Here is a 13716-nt window from a genome sequence, read left to right on the forward strand (position 1 = left end):
GCAAAAGTAATTGCTTGTATTGCGTAGGTAACACTGCTCAGAAATCAGGTCGAAATAGCTGATCGAAGGAGTAAGTCTGCGGCTGCTCGGCTATCTCAACTTCGGATGCGAATTACTGATCTTGGTCGACTTAGGAGTGTAAGGTGGGGTTCGCAAACTTGACCGGAGGCGACAAAGACAAATGGATGATTGCCAACAGCGAAGGTTCCGTGTGCAAATTACATAGCAAAACTGTACTACTTTGGGAGAAAGAACTCTAAGTATGTTTTGGAAAACCAGGCAGGGGATTGGATGGGTGCCCAGCCTTTCAACATATCTCTGAGAAAGGGAGATCGAGGTTAAGAATACATGGGGTTAGAAGAACAGGCCCACGTTCTCACGAGGTGACATCAGCACTCAGTGTCGAGCATCTTTCAAGGCTGCCGTGGGTGGGTGGGGACTGGAGCGCCCCTCCCCCTGGCTAGCGCATTTCGAACGATCCAGGGCCAGCCACCAATGCCACCAGAGCGGCGGAACGCCTGGCATGTGCTGCTGACTGTGGTGGAACCACCTCAGTTGTTCGACATGCCTTCCTTTCTGTTGGATCCTCGTATCTTGTCCCCATGAGAACTCCAAGATTCACTCGCTGGAGCCACGCTTCTCTTTCTCCAACTTTGCTCCATAGTCTCGACATGACACAATGTAACACTTGTTTCGTGGAGAAGCGCCACATACTATAGTACAACAACATGCACGGTCTAATGCAGCAGCGGCAAAAAGCTTACACGAATCTGACTACGATCAACCTGGAATCGTGTAGTGCCTGCGGAGCGACCAACTATGGGGTCTATGCGGTCCGACCGAAGGAGGTCACGCGAGCAACTGCCCTAAGTGACTCTGCTATGCATAAAGCGAGGAGTTTGTTTGGTCCTTTTAGCTCAACGGGCTCTCTCCGCAATATGCTATAATGGCAGCTTCAATTACACCATGACGGGGTTGAGAAGATAGAGGGTGGGAATCATAATGGTAGAAATGTATGCTGTACGGCATATTTGTGCAGAACGTCCGGCTTGCCATCATGTTACTTGTCCTCCCCATTTCAATACTTCGCACCAACGCTGTTGGCCCGGGGTCTCCCATCCCGTCCTTTACCTAGCATATTCACAGACGTACTCGACTTCCTCTTCAGCCCTCCCGGCTTCAACCGCCGGGCTATCTGATACGCCCGATCCAGCTCCGTCTCGATCGCGCAACGGATCCTCAGCGCCGAGACCGCAGGCCAGACGCTTCTCTCTCCTCGCAGGATCCAGTAGTCGAGCGTCTCTCTGGTCGGCGTCTCTAGCAGCCTGATAAAGTCGCCAGCAGTCACTTCCGGCACAAGCATGACGCTCGCGCCCGGGATGTCCTCGTCGACCAGGAACCGCCTTATGCTCGTGGGTAGGAGGCCCAGTGTGTCGAGCTGCCGGAGTCGGTGTCTAGCCTCCAGGCCGACCATTCTGACCAGGAAAGCGGTGACAGAAGTGGTGGTGCTGCGGGTCTCGAATCGTGAGGGCCCATGCATGTCGGACTGAAGGAATGGGATGAGATAGGGTCGGGCCTGGGAGACGATGAAGTGATTCACGTTGAACAATTCTGCGATGCGCATGAGTGGTGAGTCGCGCTCTGTGTAGGACACGCGTGTCCAGTGTTGAAGATCGATCTCGTTCGCAGGCGCCCAGGGAACAATATTGCCGTCCTGGTCCTTGCAGAGGATTGCATTCTCACGGTGACCGTAGAATGTCGGGGTGGAGGCATTGGAGGCCACGGCGGCCGTCCAAATCAACTAAGGCGTGTGTAAGTTTAGACCATGACAGAAATCACCACTGTATGTGTTGCAGAGGTTTTTAAGATAACAACATACCACATTCGGCGCTGTCAAGTAGTTCAACAGCGTCGGAACACCTGCCTGACCGGCTGCGGCAACAGTGATGTTCAACACTCTCTTGCTCCGCACGAATGCCTCCTCAAATGTCAAATCACCGACATTGGCGCGCACACACTCCTCAAGCACCTTGACGTCGAGAAAGTACCCCTCGCGGTAGAATCGCATCACCCTACGAAGCAGTGTCTGCCACCTGCTCGAATTCGTCTGCTCAGCATCTGCATCATCCTGGGTGTTCTTGGCATTGGTCCTGGCCCTGGCAGAGAACGCAGTCAGGTCGATCGCATCGCCCTTCAGAACAGCAGGCAGTTCCTCTTCCTTGTGGATAGCGACCAAAGCAGCAATCAATGCCCCCGTTGCAGTACCTGTAATGATCCGTGGGAGAAGGCCTCGGAGGAAAAGTGCCTTCACAACGCCCAGGTGGCAGAGGCCAAAGATGGCACCGCCCTGCAGGACAAGTGTACTTCGTCCAAATGCCTGGCGCGTGTCGTGGACAAAATCGAGCTTCATCTGGTTCGACATCGTCATGGGCGCTTTGGCACTCGCGACAACAGCACCGCCGCTGCCCGTACTCGCGTTACTGCTGCCGGGTGTCGAGTTGTCGCTGAAGTGCACAGCCGGCGCCTGCGACTGTGCCGACGACAGCACAGGCGCAATAACATTGCTGCTGGAGGGCTTGGTGGTTGTGAGGGACCCCACACCACTCGGTGGGACAGCAGGGAGTCCACTGATGTCCTCGATCGCCTCGGCCACCTGTGTGATATACTCCTCGATAAGAAATTTGGTCCCTGCAAAGCTTCGGTTGTACAGCTTCGTGGCGGTAATGTTGCCTAAATTACGCACGAGCCCGGACCGCAGCAGGTTCACCAGGCCGTGTATATCCTGCTCCTCTCGTGCGACCATGAGGTTGTCCAACCGCTCGTTGATGAGCCTATAGTCATAGTATCGCGAAACTTGATTGTAGCGCCAGAGGTCGAATCCCAGTAGATTGTCCAGTCGCAGCGCAGCCTCCTCCCATTCTTCATACGACTCGGCGTGTCGGAGGATGTCGAGCCAGAGCTCGGCCGGGGCCTTGCGGCGCCACCAATCGAGGATCCTCTGTTGCGGCACAAGCATGGACCTGGTCAGTTTCGTGGCGATTGATGTGCCATTGGATTGCGCTGGGCTCTTGAAGATTGCTTACCCGACGCCAGAAGTCGAAGATCTCGAGGATAACGGCCCAGACACCCATGATCACCGCTGTCACCGACCCCATGGCTTCTTGTCACTAGTGAGACCGATGCGCATGTGAGCGCCGTGGACGTGTTCATCGCAATGCCATCAGAGGGGAGAGATGATGTTGGATGGGCGCCATTGCGACGAGGGTATGGATAAAGGTTGTCGGAACTGCGCAGCCTGATTCCAAAGCCAGTGTTGCGAGGTTACTAAATACTTAGGTCATAACCGCCAGCCTACGCGCAAGGGCAGCAGCTCCTAGTTGACATGTGAAATCGACCGTGGGGAAATTGAACCACTCCACAGGGCCGCTCTCGGCTGGCCTGCGTAGGCACAAGGTAGGGCGGGGCGGCCAATCTACTGTATGTCATATGCACGCAACCCCTGTAAATAATGTTCGTAGCTCGCTCAGCCGGCTTCACTACACATCAAGGGTCTGTCGTGTACCAGATGCAGTGCAATGCAATACTTTACGCTTTCAGTAGCGATTGGACATTCGTATTGTTTGATGGCCTTCGCCTTCGTCAATTTTATGTGGTCACTGAAGGTGCTGCCACCTGAAACCTTTATCCTGGCCCTGATGTTGTGGCATATAGTTTCTTGGGCCGGAGGGTTTGTGTGTTTTTTTCTTCTTCAGAACCTCGAGCTTCCTCCTGCAGCAATGAACCGGATTCTCGTGCAGACCGCCTTGGTAAATTATGTGACAATCCTTGGGAAAAGACACCTGTCTCAGCCGAGTAGAATCAATGGGGGGAAAAAATAGGCTTCGACCCGGAAGAATAGTCAATTCTCATCAGATTGGAACGGCCGAGGCAATGTCCATCCTATTCCTAATCTTCGCTCGCCCTCGTGGCTGGGAGGCGCTTCACTCATCGTCGTCATCGTCAGAGACAACACGACGCACACGCCGACGGTTGTGATCACCAGAAGCCGCAGGAGCATCGTCATCAGGCTCACCCTCGGCGTCATCATCATCGTCAGGCGTTCTCTTGCGCTTGGGACGCGGACGCTCAAAGTCGACATCGCCGTCGTCTAGCAGGTCGTCCTGGTCGTCATCGTTATCCTCCTCTATGCTTTCATCGTCGTCTGACGCGGCGATGAATCCGTCTTCCATGTCATACTGATTGCTGCGGTGCACGCCATCGTCGTCCGAGTCATAGTCGTCGTTTTGTGGTCGTGACCGCTTTGATGATCCTCCGGGGCCTCGCTTACGTCCCGATGTCGAGCGCCGAGCACCCTCCAGGTCACCAATGGAGAGGCCACCTTTCCGATAGCCACCTGCTCCGCCCTCCATACGTATCTGTGCATTCTCACGCCGCCGCTGCGCGCGCGCACGTTCCTTCTCTGCCATCTCAGCCTGTTTTTTCTGAAGCTCGGGATCCTGGGTGGCGGTGATGATCATATCGCCTTCCCGCAGCGCCCCCTTTGCCAAACCCATCTGCTCCCTGAGGCGCTCCGTGTCTTCCTCCACACGTTTCTTGTCAGGACGGATAGACCACTCCTCGGTGACGTGTCCGACAGTGAGGAGCTGCGCATGAGCCGAATGTGCAGCAGCGACATACCGATTGGCGTCGCGATCGGGAATGTACTCCTTTTTGGGTGGTGGAACCTGTGCCTTAACTTGTATTTCGTAGTGCTCCTCACCAACCTGCATAGTCAACGAGCCGTCGCTCCACCTGTAGATGTTCGCGTTGCTTTCCAGCGCGCCCGTCGCAGGATTCCGCCGGTAGCGCACGAGGTTTATAGGAATCCGGCGTCTGGCATTCTCAAGATCCCACTCAGAGGCCTGCCATTCGTCTGTATCGTATGGCTCGGGTACGAAGCGCAGGAAGTTAGGCACCTTGGCAAGTTGCATCTGGAGGAGGAGGGTTTAGAAACGGTTGCCTCGACGATGCATGAGAATAGAAGCAACTCACGTTCCCATCTTGGGTCTTGGGTAAGCCATGGCGATACACAACGTCTTGTATGACCGTCAACTCGTTGGTTGGGGGACTCTCGTCCCTCTGGCTACGGTCGTCACGGTCGGATGCACTGTCGTGCATGGGGCTACGCCTGCGGCCATCATCCGAAGCCACTTCATCGTCGCTAGCGATGAGTGGGTTGTCCTCGATCTGAGATACGTCGCTACCGGCATCATCGCCAAAGAGGTCGTCACCTCCGCCGTCAGAGACGTCGTCAATGCGCTCCTCATCCGACATGGTGGAGAATTCTGAACAGCTTCGAGGTTCGGGTGGCAGGTCTGGCAGGTGTCGATTGGTGTAATGATTCAGCTGTCCATGAGATTACGATCTCAGGTAGAGTGTTGGCAAGAAAGAGAAAGCGATTCTGGGCTGGGCGCGATGGCTCGTACCAAAAACGAAAACGAAGGGGGGGAAAGCTCTGCGTTGGTCTTTGTGATTTGGAGCTCAGGTCGGCTTGCGCCTGCGAGGGTATTACTTAGAAAGCTGAATGGCAAGGCTGCTGGGCTGCCGGCAAGACCCAGCGGCAGATTCCCGAAACAGTTAGGGCGGGCTCTAGCGCACCTTGTTTGTTACAACCGCTTGACAGGTTCCCAGGCTGTTGAACCCCTTATTTTTCAACCAACGTGCAACTTATACGGCACACGACCACACGACGACCTCAGTTTTCTCTCTCATCCACATTCAAGCGGCGGGAGGTGACTGCCAGAACCACGGCCCCAAGATCATCTCACTTCCTCGCAGCCAAGTCTTGCGCCTAGCTTATACGTTTCCACCCCTCGACTCCTTGCTACGTCACTAAGCCATGTCTCTATTCTCTGGGATGTGAGTACTCTTGCTTGATATCTCCTCCCCTCCCCCTACCTTCCCCCTCATCTCATATTCTATGGGCATGGGCAAGCAACATTCAGGACCACCTCCATCTTGATTCGCCTCTTGTCTCTCTCTCTCTCTCTGCCCTTCTCAGATCTTGGACGAAGTGATGTGCTTTCGATTCATTTCACCAAGCTAGCCACGGTTGTGCCTTCTAGCAGTGGCGCCGTCGGCCCCTAAGGGACATCACCCATTGTGGTGGTGGTGGATAAGATGAGGAAATTGCCATCTTTCCATTGGGCAAAGCTGGGCCTGCACATGCCTGACAGTCCATTGTCTCTGACAGACTGTCATGTCTTCACATATCCATCCCCTCCTGGCGATCGGCCCTCGAACATAAAGATCCCTCGAGTTCCACTTTTCCCCTCAGGCCGACAGTGAGCCTCAACTCACCGCCTCAGATTATTATCTACGCGTCTCCTGCGACACTGCACAGTTCGACAGCCTACTGACCATTTGTCTTGACAGCAACGCCCGCTTTCGAGGCTCAAACAGCAAGTCTCCTGGGCCGGGAAAGAGTGGCAGCGGCTCCAGCCAGCCGCCCGTCTCTCCCTTAAGCCTGGACAGATCTCAGAACAGTCAGTCACCTGCGTCAGCGGGTCTGTCTGCCAACCTCCCCCCTCTGCCAAAGTCTCCGTCTCTTGCTCAGACAATAGGCATGGACGAGCAGAGCGGCATCATGACTAGCGGTCATGATGTCCTCGAGTCATACCATCTTCCTCGTCCTCTGCCTCTATGGCTCAACCCCAACTACGCCAAGCATATTGTGAAGGGCAACTTCATGACCTTGAGTGCCAGGCCAAAGACAGTCGAGCAAGGAGAGTGGATTGCCCATCAAGGTTTGTGCAAATCCAACCGTACTTAGCTCGTCGTGGCTGCTGACTGTCTGCCCAAAGTTGTTGAGCACTACCGAAACTTGTGGAATTTTGTCCGCGTCATCCACGAGAAGGAGGAGGATGGGTTGTCCATCTGTAACCCGGCAACATGTCCACGCATGTCAGCAGGACAGTGAGTGAAAAATGTCATCCTCACCCGCCCATCAGACGGCTAATTTTTTTGCATCACTATAGGAACCACTCCTTCACATGGTTGAACAGCCGAAGGGAACCTGTGGAGCTCCCAGCTTACGAGTACATCACGCTTATGTACGTCCTTCATGCATAGGAGAGGTCCCCGAGATGACTGCTTTGTTGCATCTGCTGACAAGAGATGGTTGATAGGCAGCGATGGATATCCGGCAAAATTGATGATACGAAGATCTTTCCCACCGAAGCTTCTGGTGTTTCGTACGCACACAACGCCAATATCACCACCACGCCCCTGTCTCATCTGACGAATCCTGGCGAGCCTGATTGGATCGGGAAGCGGTCCGGCTTCCCGCAGAACTTTGTCGAGGTCTGCCAGACTATCTTCCGTCAGATGTTCCGGGTCTACTCGCACCTCTACTGGGCTCATTATGTCGAGCCTTTCTACCACTTGAACCTCGAGAAACAGCTCAACAGTTGCTTCAGCCATTTCATTCTCACCGCCACCGCACTCGATATGCTCCGACCACACGAGCTCGAGCCGATGCAACCTCTTATCGATCTCTGGGCTGCCAACGGCACTTTTCCTCCAGAGTCCAAGGCTTATGAATACGCTCACCTCAACGCCGGCCAGAAGCTTCTTCAGCTGGCCGGCACTTCTACGTAAACAACCGTTCATCTACGGCTTGTGGATTCGAGCCGCGATTCCAGTCTGCCGGTTCGGGCTTGGCGGGCTAAGCCAGAGGTACTCGAGAATTACTCGGTACGTGGTTATATGGGTGCATGACATGGCACATGTGGCTACATTATGCAAGCGGCATCTTGCTACCTCGGACTGGCATTGCTGAGCATGTGCTGTCAGTGGAAGTAGACTTGCATGAGCAGGTTGGATGGCGGGTCATTGCAGGCGTTGTGGAGGTCAATGGGGTCAAGCACATGAAAAGTGTTTGGGCGGCAGAAGGCGGGGCCAAGTACCAAGCGTTCCCCCCCCCCCCCTTCCGAGTCTTGGGTGAGCTGATAGAAGATACAATATGCTGGTTTTTAGAGTATATACTGAACCATGGCATCTCGCGCCCTAGGATGCGCAGCAAAACCAATATCTACAAGCTATTTCCAAGTTCAGGGGTTTTTCTTGACTGCATGCAACTAACACAAACATAGTCTCCCCTCTCTAGCCTCCAAAACACTGGCAACATCATCATTCTGTACTCACCGGTTGCAATCTTGGCCCCTCACGCCGCAGCTTCCCTCCTAAGCATACCCCTCCTCATCACGTAGGTGGGTAACACCTCAGCGTCTCATTCTCAATGAAGCAGCCGAGGTCAACAAGTCGAACCAATCAGTCTTTCCCTCATTCCTCCTTCTCCTAAATCATAGCCTCCCAAAAAGAATTTTTTTAAAAAAAATAACCCTCCCCCCCCCCCGATCCCACCTGCTACCCAACAATCAGTCACACCCACCATCACCACCACCACCAAAAGAAAGCACTACCTAGCCAAATGTCCCCCCCCCCCTTTCTCTCTAGGGTGGACGGAATGTCTCGGTCCTACTTGTCAGCATCGGCTGTTTCGTCATTGGACGAGAAAGAGAGAGAGGGCGAGGGAGAAAGCCCCACCTCCCCGTCATCTCGAAGGAGGGGGTGTTTTCTCGGCAAAGGGTGTTCGATTCTTTCATAACTGTCAGATTTTAATGGGGGGGCCTTGTTTTGCCGAGGGTTGGGAGTGGGATGTTTGGTAGGGTGTAGTAAATATAGTTCACGGTGGGTGTGTGGGAAGGGGCAAAAGAGTGAAAGCGGGGTGTAATTGAAAACTTATAGATGTTTTTCTTCTTTTCTTTCTCCGCAACGGGGCCAGCTGCTTGGAGTTTCTTAGCAAGAGAGTACCTTTACCCCATAGTTAGCTCACCCCAGCCATGATGGTGCTCGACACTGTAATACATCCGAGAAACCAAACAAAAAATCATGCCACTCTCGCATCCCCTTCTCACCTCGTTCGTCCCCTAGTCAAAATTGATCCAACCACGAGCCCCCTCCCTCACCGCCCGGGGTTTTCCTTGTCCTATCGGAGAAGCCCAGGATACACAGCGCTGATGGCACGACATCGTCTTCCGTAGGACAAGAACAGAAGCCTTCGTGAGAAGATTGTATGGCAAAGGTCGTACAAATTATGCAACAGTGTCTCAACGGCTCTTCTTTTTCTTGTCACTTTCTTTCCCTTCTCCTTTGTATTGTGGTAGGCAAACAACGGTCCTTTCCCTCCCCATTGCGATATGGGAGATCCAGAAACTCCCTCCACAGGGAAGCCGTGTAAGTGGGTATGTGGAGACGGGCGGACGTCTTGTCGACCTGAGCGGGTATGAACTTGTCCCATGAATACAACATCGATCAGTCAAAGAGCGAGCATAATGAGCGCGTTTTGAGAAAAGAAAAAGAAGAAAAAAGCATCAGAGTTTTAAGGTTATCAACTCGTCCTTGACTCCAGTTGGATAGAGACCAGCACCATCGCAGGATGGCTCCTGGGCTGACGCTGCCGAGAAAAAGACGAGTGCTTTCGGGGAATCTATAAAAAAACACACGCACTATCAGAGAGTACGACACCTCATTTCTAAATAAAAAAAACAACACGCAGTCCAGTTTTTCTCCTGCCCACCCTCAGCCGTGGCTCCTTTTGACCGCCCTATACATGTTTATAGCTCACCCCCGTAGTCCAAGTTGCCAGCCTTCGGGAGCAATGGCAGCCACCTCATGCTGTAGTCCGATACCTAGGTTTCAGATAGATATGGGTGCCTTTTGTCGGGTAAAGGTCCATCCATGATTGGTCTCAGGTTTTTATCCTTCCCCTCTGGAAGATCCAGAAGGTTGTCCATATCCGGCCCGTTGTCTCGGGCAGGACCGAAAACAGGAGACGATGAGCGAGCATTGGGGCATCCCCCCTAATAGCCATCTCCGGCAGCAGCGCCGTTCCCTGGCTGTCCATACATGTAGTTGCTTTCTGAGGCCTCAGCGCCCTGGCTGGTCAGCTCGCCGGCTGGGAAACCCGAGGAGCCAGAGTTCGAAGGTCCACCTGCGCCTCCTTGACCACTGTAGCCTCCCTGACTACCGGGACGATTCTGCTGGTTGTCGTTCCTGTTGGAATTCGATTGCTGCTGCATTCAATTAGCGGGCCTGCATTTTCCTACATGCACGCGGACCAGGCATGATCCCATGCAAGATAAAAGACAAAACATACTTCGCGGTATTTGGACAGATAGATCTTCAAGGCCTCGGAGTAGTTCTCGAACCCCAGAGAGGTCATCGCAAACAGGATGTCCTCGCCGTTGACCGTCTTCCTCTTCTCCTGGTGGCACTTCTCAGAGGCTGTGCAATCATGTTAGCTTCACCGCGTGCGCTTTTTGAACGAGACAAGACTCACCCTCGCTGGTTATGAAAGAGATGAACTCGCTAACGCACTCCTGCATACACTCCTTGGCCTCTTTGGCGATCTTTGCGTTCTCCGGCAGAGCATTCTTCATGATGCGGGCGACTGGCGCAAAGTTGCGTATGTTAGCATCGTACTGGTCATATTTGGCAGCCTTGGAGGGAGGGTAAGCCGCGTCTGGCGACTTTGGAGGCGAGTCGTGGGACATGGACGAATAGATAGGCGCGCTCTGCTCTTCTTCTTTTGTCTTTCTTTGCTCTAGAGAGACAAGGAGAGAAGTATGCCATTCATCCGGTTCGGTCGCAGCCTATCGCCATGCAGCGCAGACCAGAGACGGACGAAGCAGCACACACGCTCACGAAGCACGATGAAGCCAGAGAAAGGAGATTAAACGCACCATTTGCTATCGGCAGCCACCGATCCTGCTCCTTGACTTCAAACTCATAGGCGAGGCCGGCGGCCTGTGGGTCTTGAGGGTCGTTCATTTGTGCTTCGTCGTCTGGTGACTGTACACCTTGTTCAACCTCCTTGGGAGGGGATTGGGGGGAATCCGACATATTTGGCTACCTGCAGCGGGTGCGGACTTCTTGGAAATTCCTTGGTCTGGGTGCCCTCGTACAAGATGCCGGGGCGAAGATGATGTGTTCCTGATACCCTGGACACGTTGCAGGGTAGTGAGGCTTGCGACTTTTTTCCCTTCCTTTCTTCCTCTCCTGTCTGATTTTTTCTGGGGCCTTGCTTTCAAGCTGCAGGAGTGCGCCAAACGTGTCTCAAGGCGTGCTAGAGCTATTCTCTACAACAGTACCTTCCCCAAAAAGATGACGGATGAAGCTGTGACAACGTCGTCGGGACTAGAGACTGCTGAGCAGCAACGCGTAGCGAGGTGTGGGGAGGACCAATGCGAGCCCCACTGCTCAATGGTCGCCTAGTGCTCGAATAGCTTCGTGGCTGTTAGTGCCGGACAGCCCTGCTGCAGGTCGTTGTCTTAGCCCCGTCCTTGATGGGTGGATGGATGGGGATGGATGATACAGACCCTGGAGGGAGAAAAAAAGTCTGTACTGCGTCCCGGGGGGAGGGGTGGACGTCACTGCAAAAAAAAAAAAAAAAGAAGAAAAAAAAAAAAAAAGAGAAAGATCCCGTCCCGATGCGCGAGCCGTGTCTGTTGACAGGCTCGTTGTCTCGTCTTCCCGGCGGTTACACTGACGTAGAGGATTGATTGAAGATGGTTGGCCCAATGCCGCTTTGCTATAGGTTGGTAGGTCAGAAACGAAAGTGTACTTTTCCCAGATGGCATGCGAGGTACGGGGCAGGTGATGGCCGGGTGGGCAGGCCGGGATAGGAAAAGATTGGCTGAGGTTGAACCGGACCTGGGTGCCTCGTGGGAACAAGCTGCAGAGTCGCGTCAGAGAAGAATCCGTCTGCCGGCATCAGCTGTGTTTTTGCAAGGTCGGCGCGGCGACGAACAGGAAGCGCTGGACGGAGAGCCGCAGGCCAAGGTGAGGGAGTCAGGCTCGTGACGCACCAACCAGAAGCCGTTTCTCGAGCCTTACAGGAGGCGGCGAGGCGGTCCAGCGCAGTATTTTCCTGTTGGCTCGTGCAGCAGAGCGCAGTACTCGTGCTCGTATAGGCACAGAGCTGGGGGAAAGGGCCTGGTACGTATCATACCCTGAGTGGGTATCCGTGGTCCAACACGTCGCAGACAACCTTGGTTGGGCAGATACAGGTGGGCAGTGACAACGGGAGGAGACATACATACAGTTACCCTTTGAGTATACACAAGAGACAGGGTCAGGCCTTCTTGCCTTGCGTTGCCCTTGCGGTTGAAGAGGGGGGGTTCTTGCAGAAGCGCGTGCGTGTGAGTTGTCCTCCTCTTGCGTGACTATGCCTATGCCCGCGCGCCTTGTCAACGACTGGCTGTTGGTTTTTTCTCTTTTTTCCAGTCCAATCAGCCCACTGCAGCCTCAGTCAGACACACGCCGGCTGCTGGTTGCGGTCGGGGAGTCAGGTTCAGGGTAATAGCAGCCTTTCGAAGGATGAGTCCTGGATAGGTATGCTCAAAAAATAAATGCACGCTATCTGGGAGGAGCTGAGCTGTAGTAGTGTGGGGTTTGTTGCAGGAAGAAAAGACCTGGGTTGATCGATGGAGAGGACGAGTGGGATGCGTGTGAGCGGGTCAAGCAAGAGACTCAGAGGTAAGGCCTGGAAAGCTCTGGGCCGAGAAGTGCAACACACCACTATGGGGCTTTAACCCCTGGCCTCTCCTTCCCCCTCCTCTTCTCATTCTCAGGTTGCTAGGCAAGCCAGGCACGACCCGGCGCAACCCTGAGCCTGGCAGCGCAATACTTGCTGCTGTAATAAGCTGCTGCTGTTGCTATGCGTGCTATGCTGGCCCGACTTAGCAAGCTCAATACGTACCATGGTACCATAGTACACCTGAAGGCTGCCTGCTGCAAGTTGCCCAAGTACAGCACTGACATCCTACAACGCCGGTACTGCTGTACTGTTACAAAGTTTAATCACATATACTTACAGTCTAATTCTTCTCGTTTTATCCCACATCACAGCACTTTTCAAAATTTATGGTCTGACTATAAAGCAGCATCACCCGGAGGATTTCACATGCATACGAGTATATTAGTTGTACATGAGACATATGCAGTAGTTGGAGTTAGATCTCTACTTAGTGCTCAGTGTAAGCCCGAGGTGTAGATGCACGCAATGGCTGACATGGCAGGAGGGAGGGGTGAGTTGGCGATAGGGGGGTGGGGGAGTTGGTGTTCGTGCTGCTGAAGCTATTTACAGCACCACAAGTGACTCTTGGCTACTTACCACGGAGGATCGTCCAGCGACCAGGCATCATACCCTTCTGAACTGTCAGGCCTGAATGTTGGTATACCGCCATTTCGATACCCACAATGACATCGACAAGTTGCCTCTAGGGTTGTGGTGATCATTTTCAGTCACCTTGATCCTACTTGGCAAATCTCACCGCTCAAGCTGTCTCAAACCTTGATTCCGAGCATGAAGAGAATGCCAGGTCCTCTACTCCTTGCTGCCCAAGCAGCCATGGCACCCAACCACGTCCATCCGTCAAGCGTAAACACGATCTCAGCACATCCTTCCCCTCCTACTCCATGCAGCAAGCTGAAGCTGATATCGCTCTTGACGACAGCCGGATGACGAAAGCAGAAATGCGTTTTCAACAAACATCTCGAACATTACTTGCTTCATCCTGCGGGGAACTTGATGGGGCTTCTTTCGTTATAGGTTCAGCTTCGATGTGCCTTTAGGCGGAACAACTGCGCCTATCTGAAGGCGTGAGACTGGCT

General features: G+C 53.7%; 5 protein-coding genes across 5 annotated transcripts; 1 reads left to right on the forward strand and 4 right to left on the reverse strand.

Annotated features, from left to right (window-relative positions):
• Positions 1-1078: 1078 nt before the first annotated feature.
• Positions 1079-3016, reverse strand: M406DRAFT_45585 (uncharacterized protein; the record flags this gene model as incomplete). Its single annotated transcript, XM_040924280.1, has 3 exons — positions 1079-1801; positions 1880-2441; positions 2595-3016. The coding sequence occupies 3 exons, from the start codon at positions 3014-3016 to the stop codon at positions 1079-1081; spliced, it is 1707 nt and encodes a 568-aa protein (XP_040773354.1).
• Positions 3017-3980: 964 nt separating this feature from the next.
• On the reverse strand, positions 3981-4235 carry M406DRAFT_323525 (uncharacterized protein; the record flags this gene model as incomplete). Its single annotated transcript, XM_040919782.1, has 1 exon — positions 3981-4235. A coding segment is annotated over one exon (255 nt), but the record flags the coding sequence as incomplete, so codon positions are not given.
• A 1643-nt stretch (positions 4236-5878) lies between these two features.
• M406DRAFT_341613 (Mob1/phocein) lies at positions 5879-7638 on the forward strand (the record flags this gene model as incomplete). The annotated part of the gene is made up of 5 exons (XM_040921683.1): positions 5879-5898; positions 6415-6785; positions 6843-6954; positions 7017-7091; positions 7167-7638. 5 exons carry the CDS (start codon positions 5879-5881, stop codon positions 7636-7638), a joined length of 1050 nt encoding a protein of 349 aa, XP_040773356.1.
• Positions 7639-8753: 1115 nt separating this feature from the next.
• M406DRAFT_103124 (uncharacterized protein) lies at positions 8754-9390 on the reverse strand. Its single transcript, XM_040915046.1, has one exon. The coding sequence runs from the start codon at positions 9338-9340 to the stop codon at positions 9029-9031; it is 312 nt and encodes a 103-aa protein (XP_040773357.1). The 5' UTR covers positions 9341-9390; the 3' UTR covers positions 8754-9028.
• M406DRAFT_323526 (uncharacterized protein) lies at positions 9388-11214 on the reverse strand. Its single transcript, XM_040919783.1, has 4 exons — positions 10785-11214; positions 10382-10492; positions 10199-10326; positions 9388-10115 (listed from the first exon to the last, which is right to left on the reverse strand). Exons 1-4 carry the CDS (start codon positions 10942-10944, stop codon positions 9903-9905), a joined length of 612 nt encoding a protein of 203 aa, XP_040773358.1. The 5' UTR covers positions 10945-11214; the 3' UTR covers positions 9388-9902.
• Between the last annotated feature and the right edge of the window lie 2502 nt (positions 11215-13716).

Source organism: Cryphonectria parasitica, assembly GCF_011745365.1.
Source record: "Cryphonectria parasitica EP155 unplaced genomic scaffold M406scaffold_7, whole genome shotgun sequence".
NCBI lineage: Eukaryota > Fungi > Ascomycota > Sordariomycetes > Diaporthales > Cryphonectriaceae > Cryphonectria > Cryphonectria parasitica.

Excerpts from the sequence above, each read along its gene's own strand:
- M406DRAFT_323526 (XM_040919783.1), bottom strand. The coding sequence starts at position 10,944 with ATGTCGGATTCCCCCCAATCCCCTCCCAAGGAGGTTGAACAAGGTGTA. Across the intron at positions 10,327-10,381 it reads CTCTTTCATAACCAGCGAGG|CCTCTGAGAAGTGCCACCAG; the intron begins GTGAGTCTTGTC and ends ATGATTGCACAG. Across the intron at positions 10,116-10,198 it reads ATCTGTCCAAATACCGCGAA|CAGCAATCGAATTCCAACAG; the intron begins GTATGTTTTGTC and ends AATTGAATGCAG.
- M406DRAFT_103124 (XM_040915046.1), bottom strand. The coding sequence starts at position 9,340 with ATGGGACAAGTTCATACCCGCTCAGGTCGACAAGACGTCCGCCCGTCT.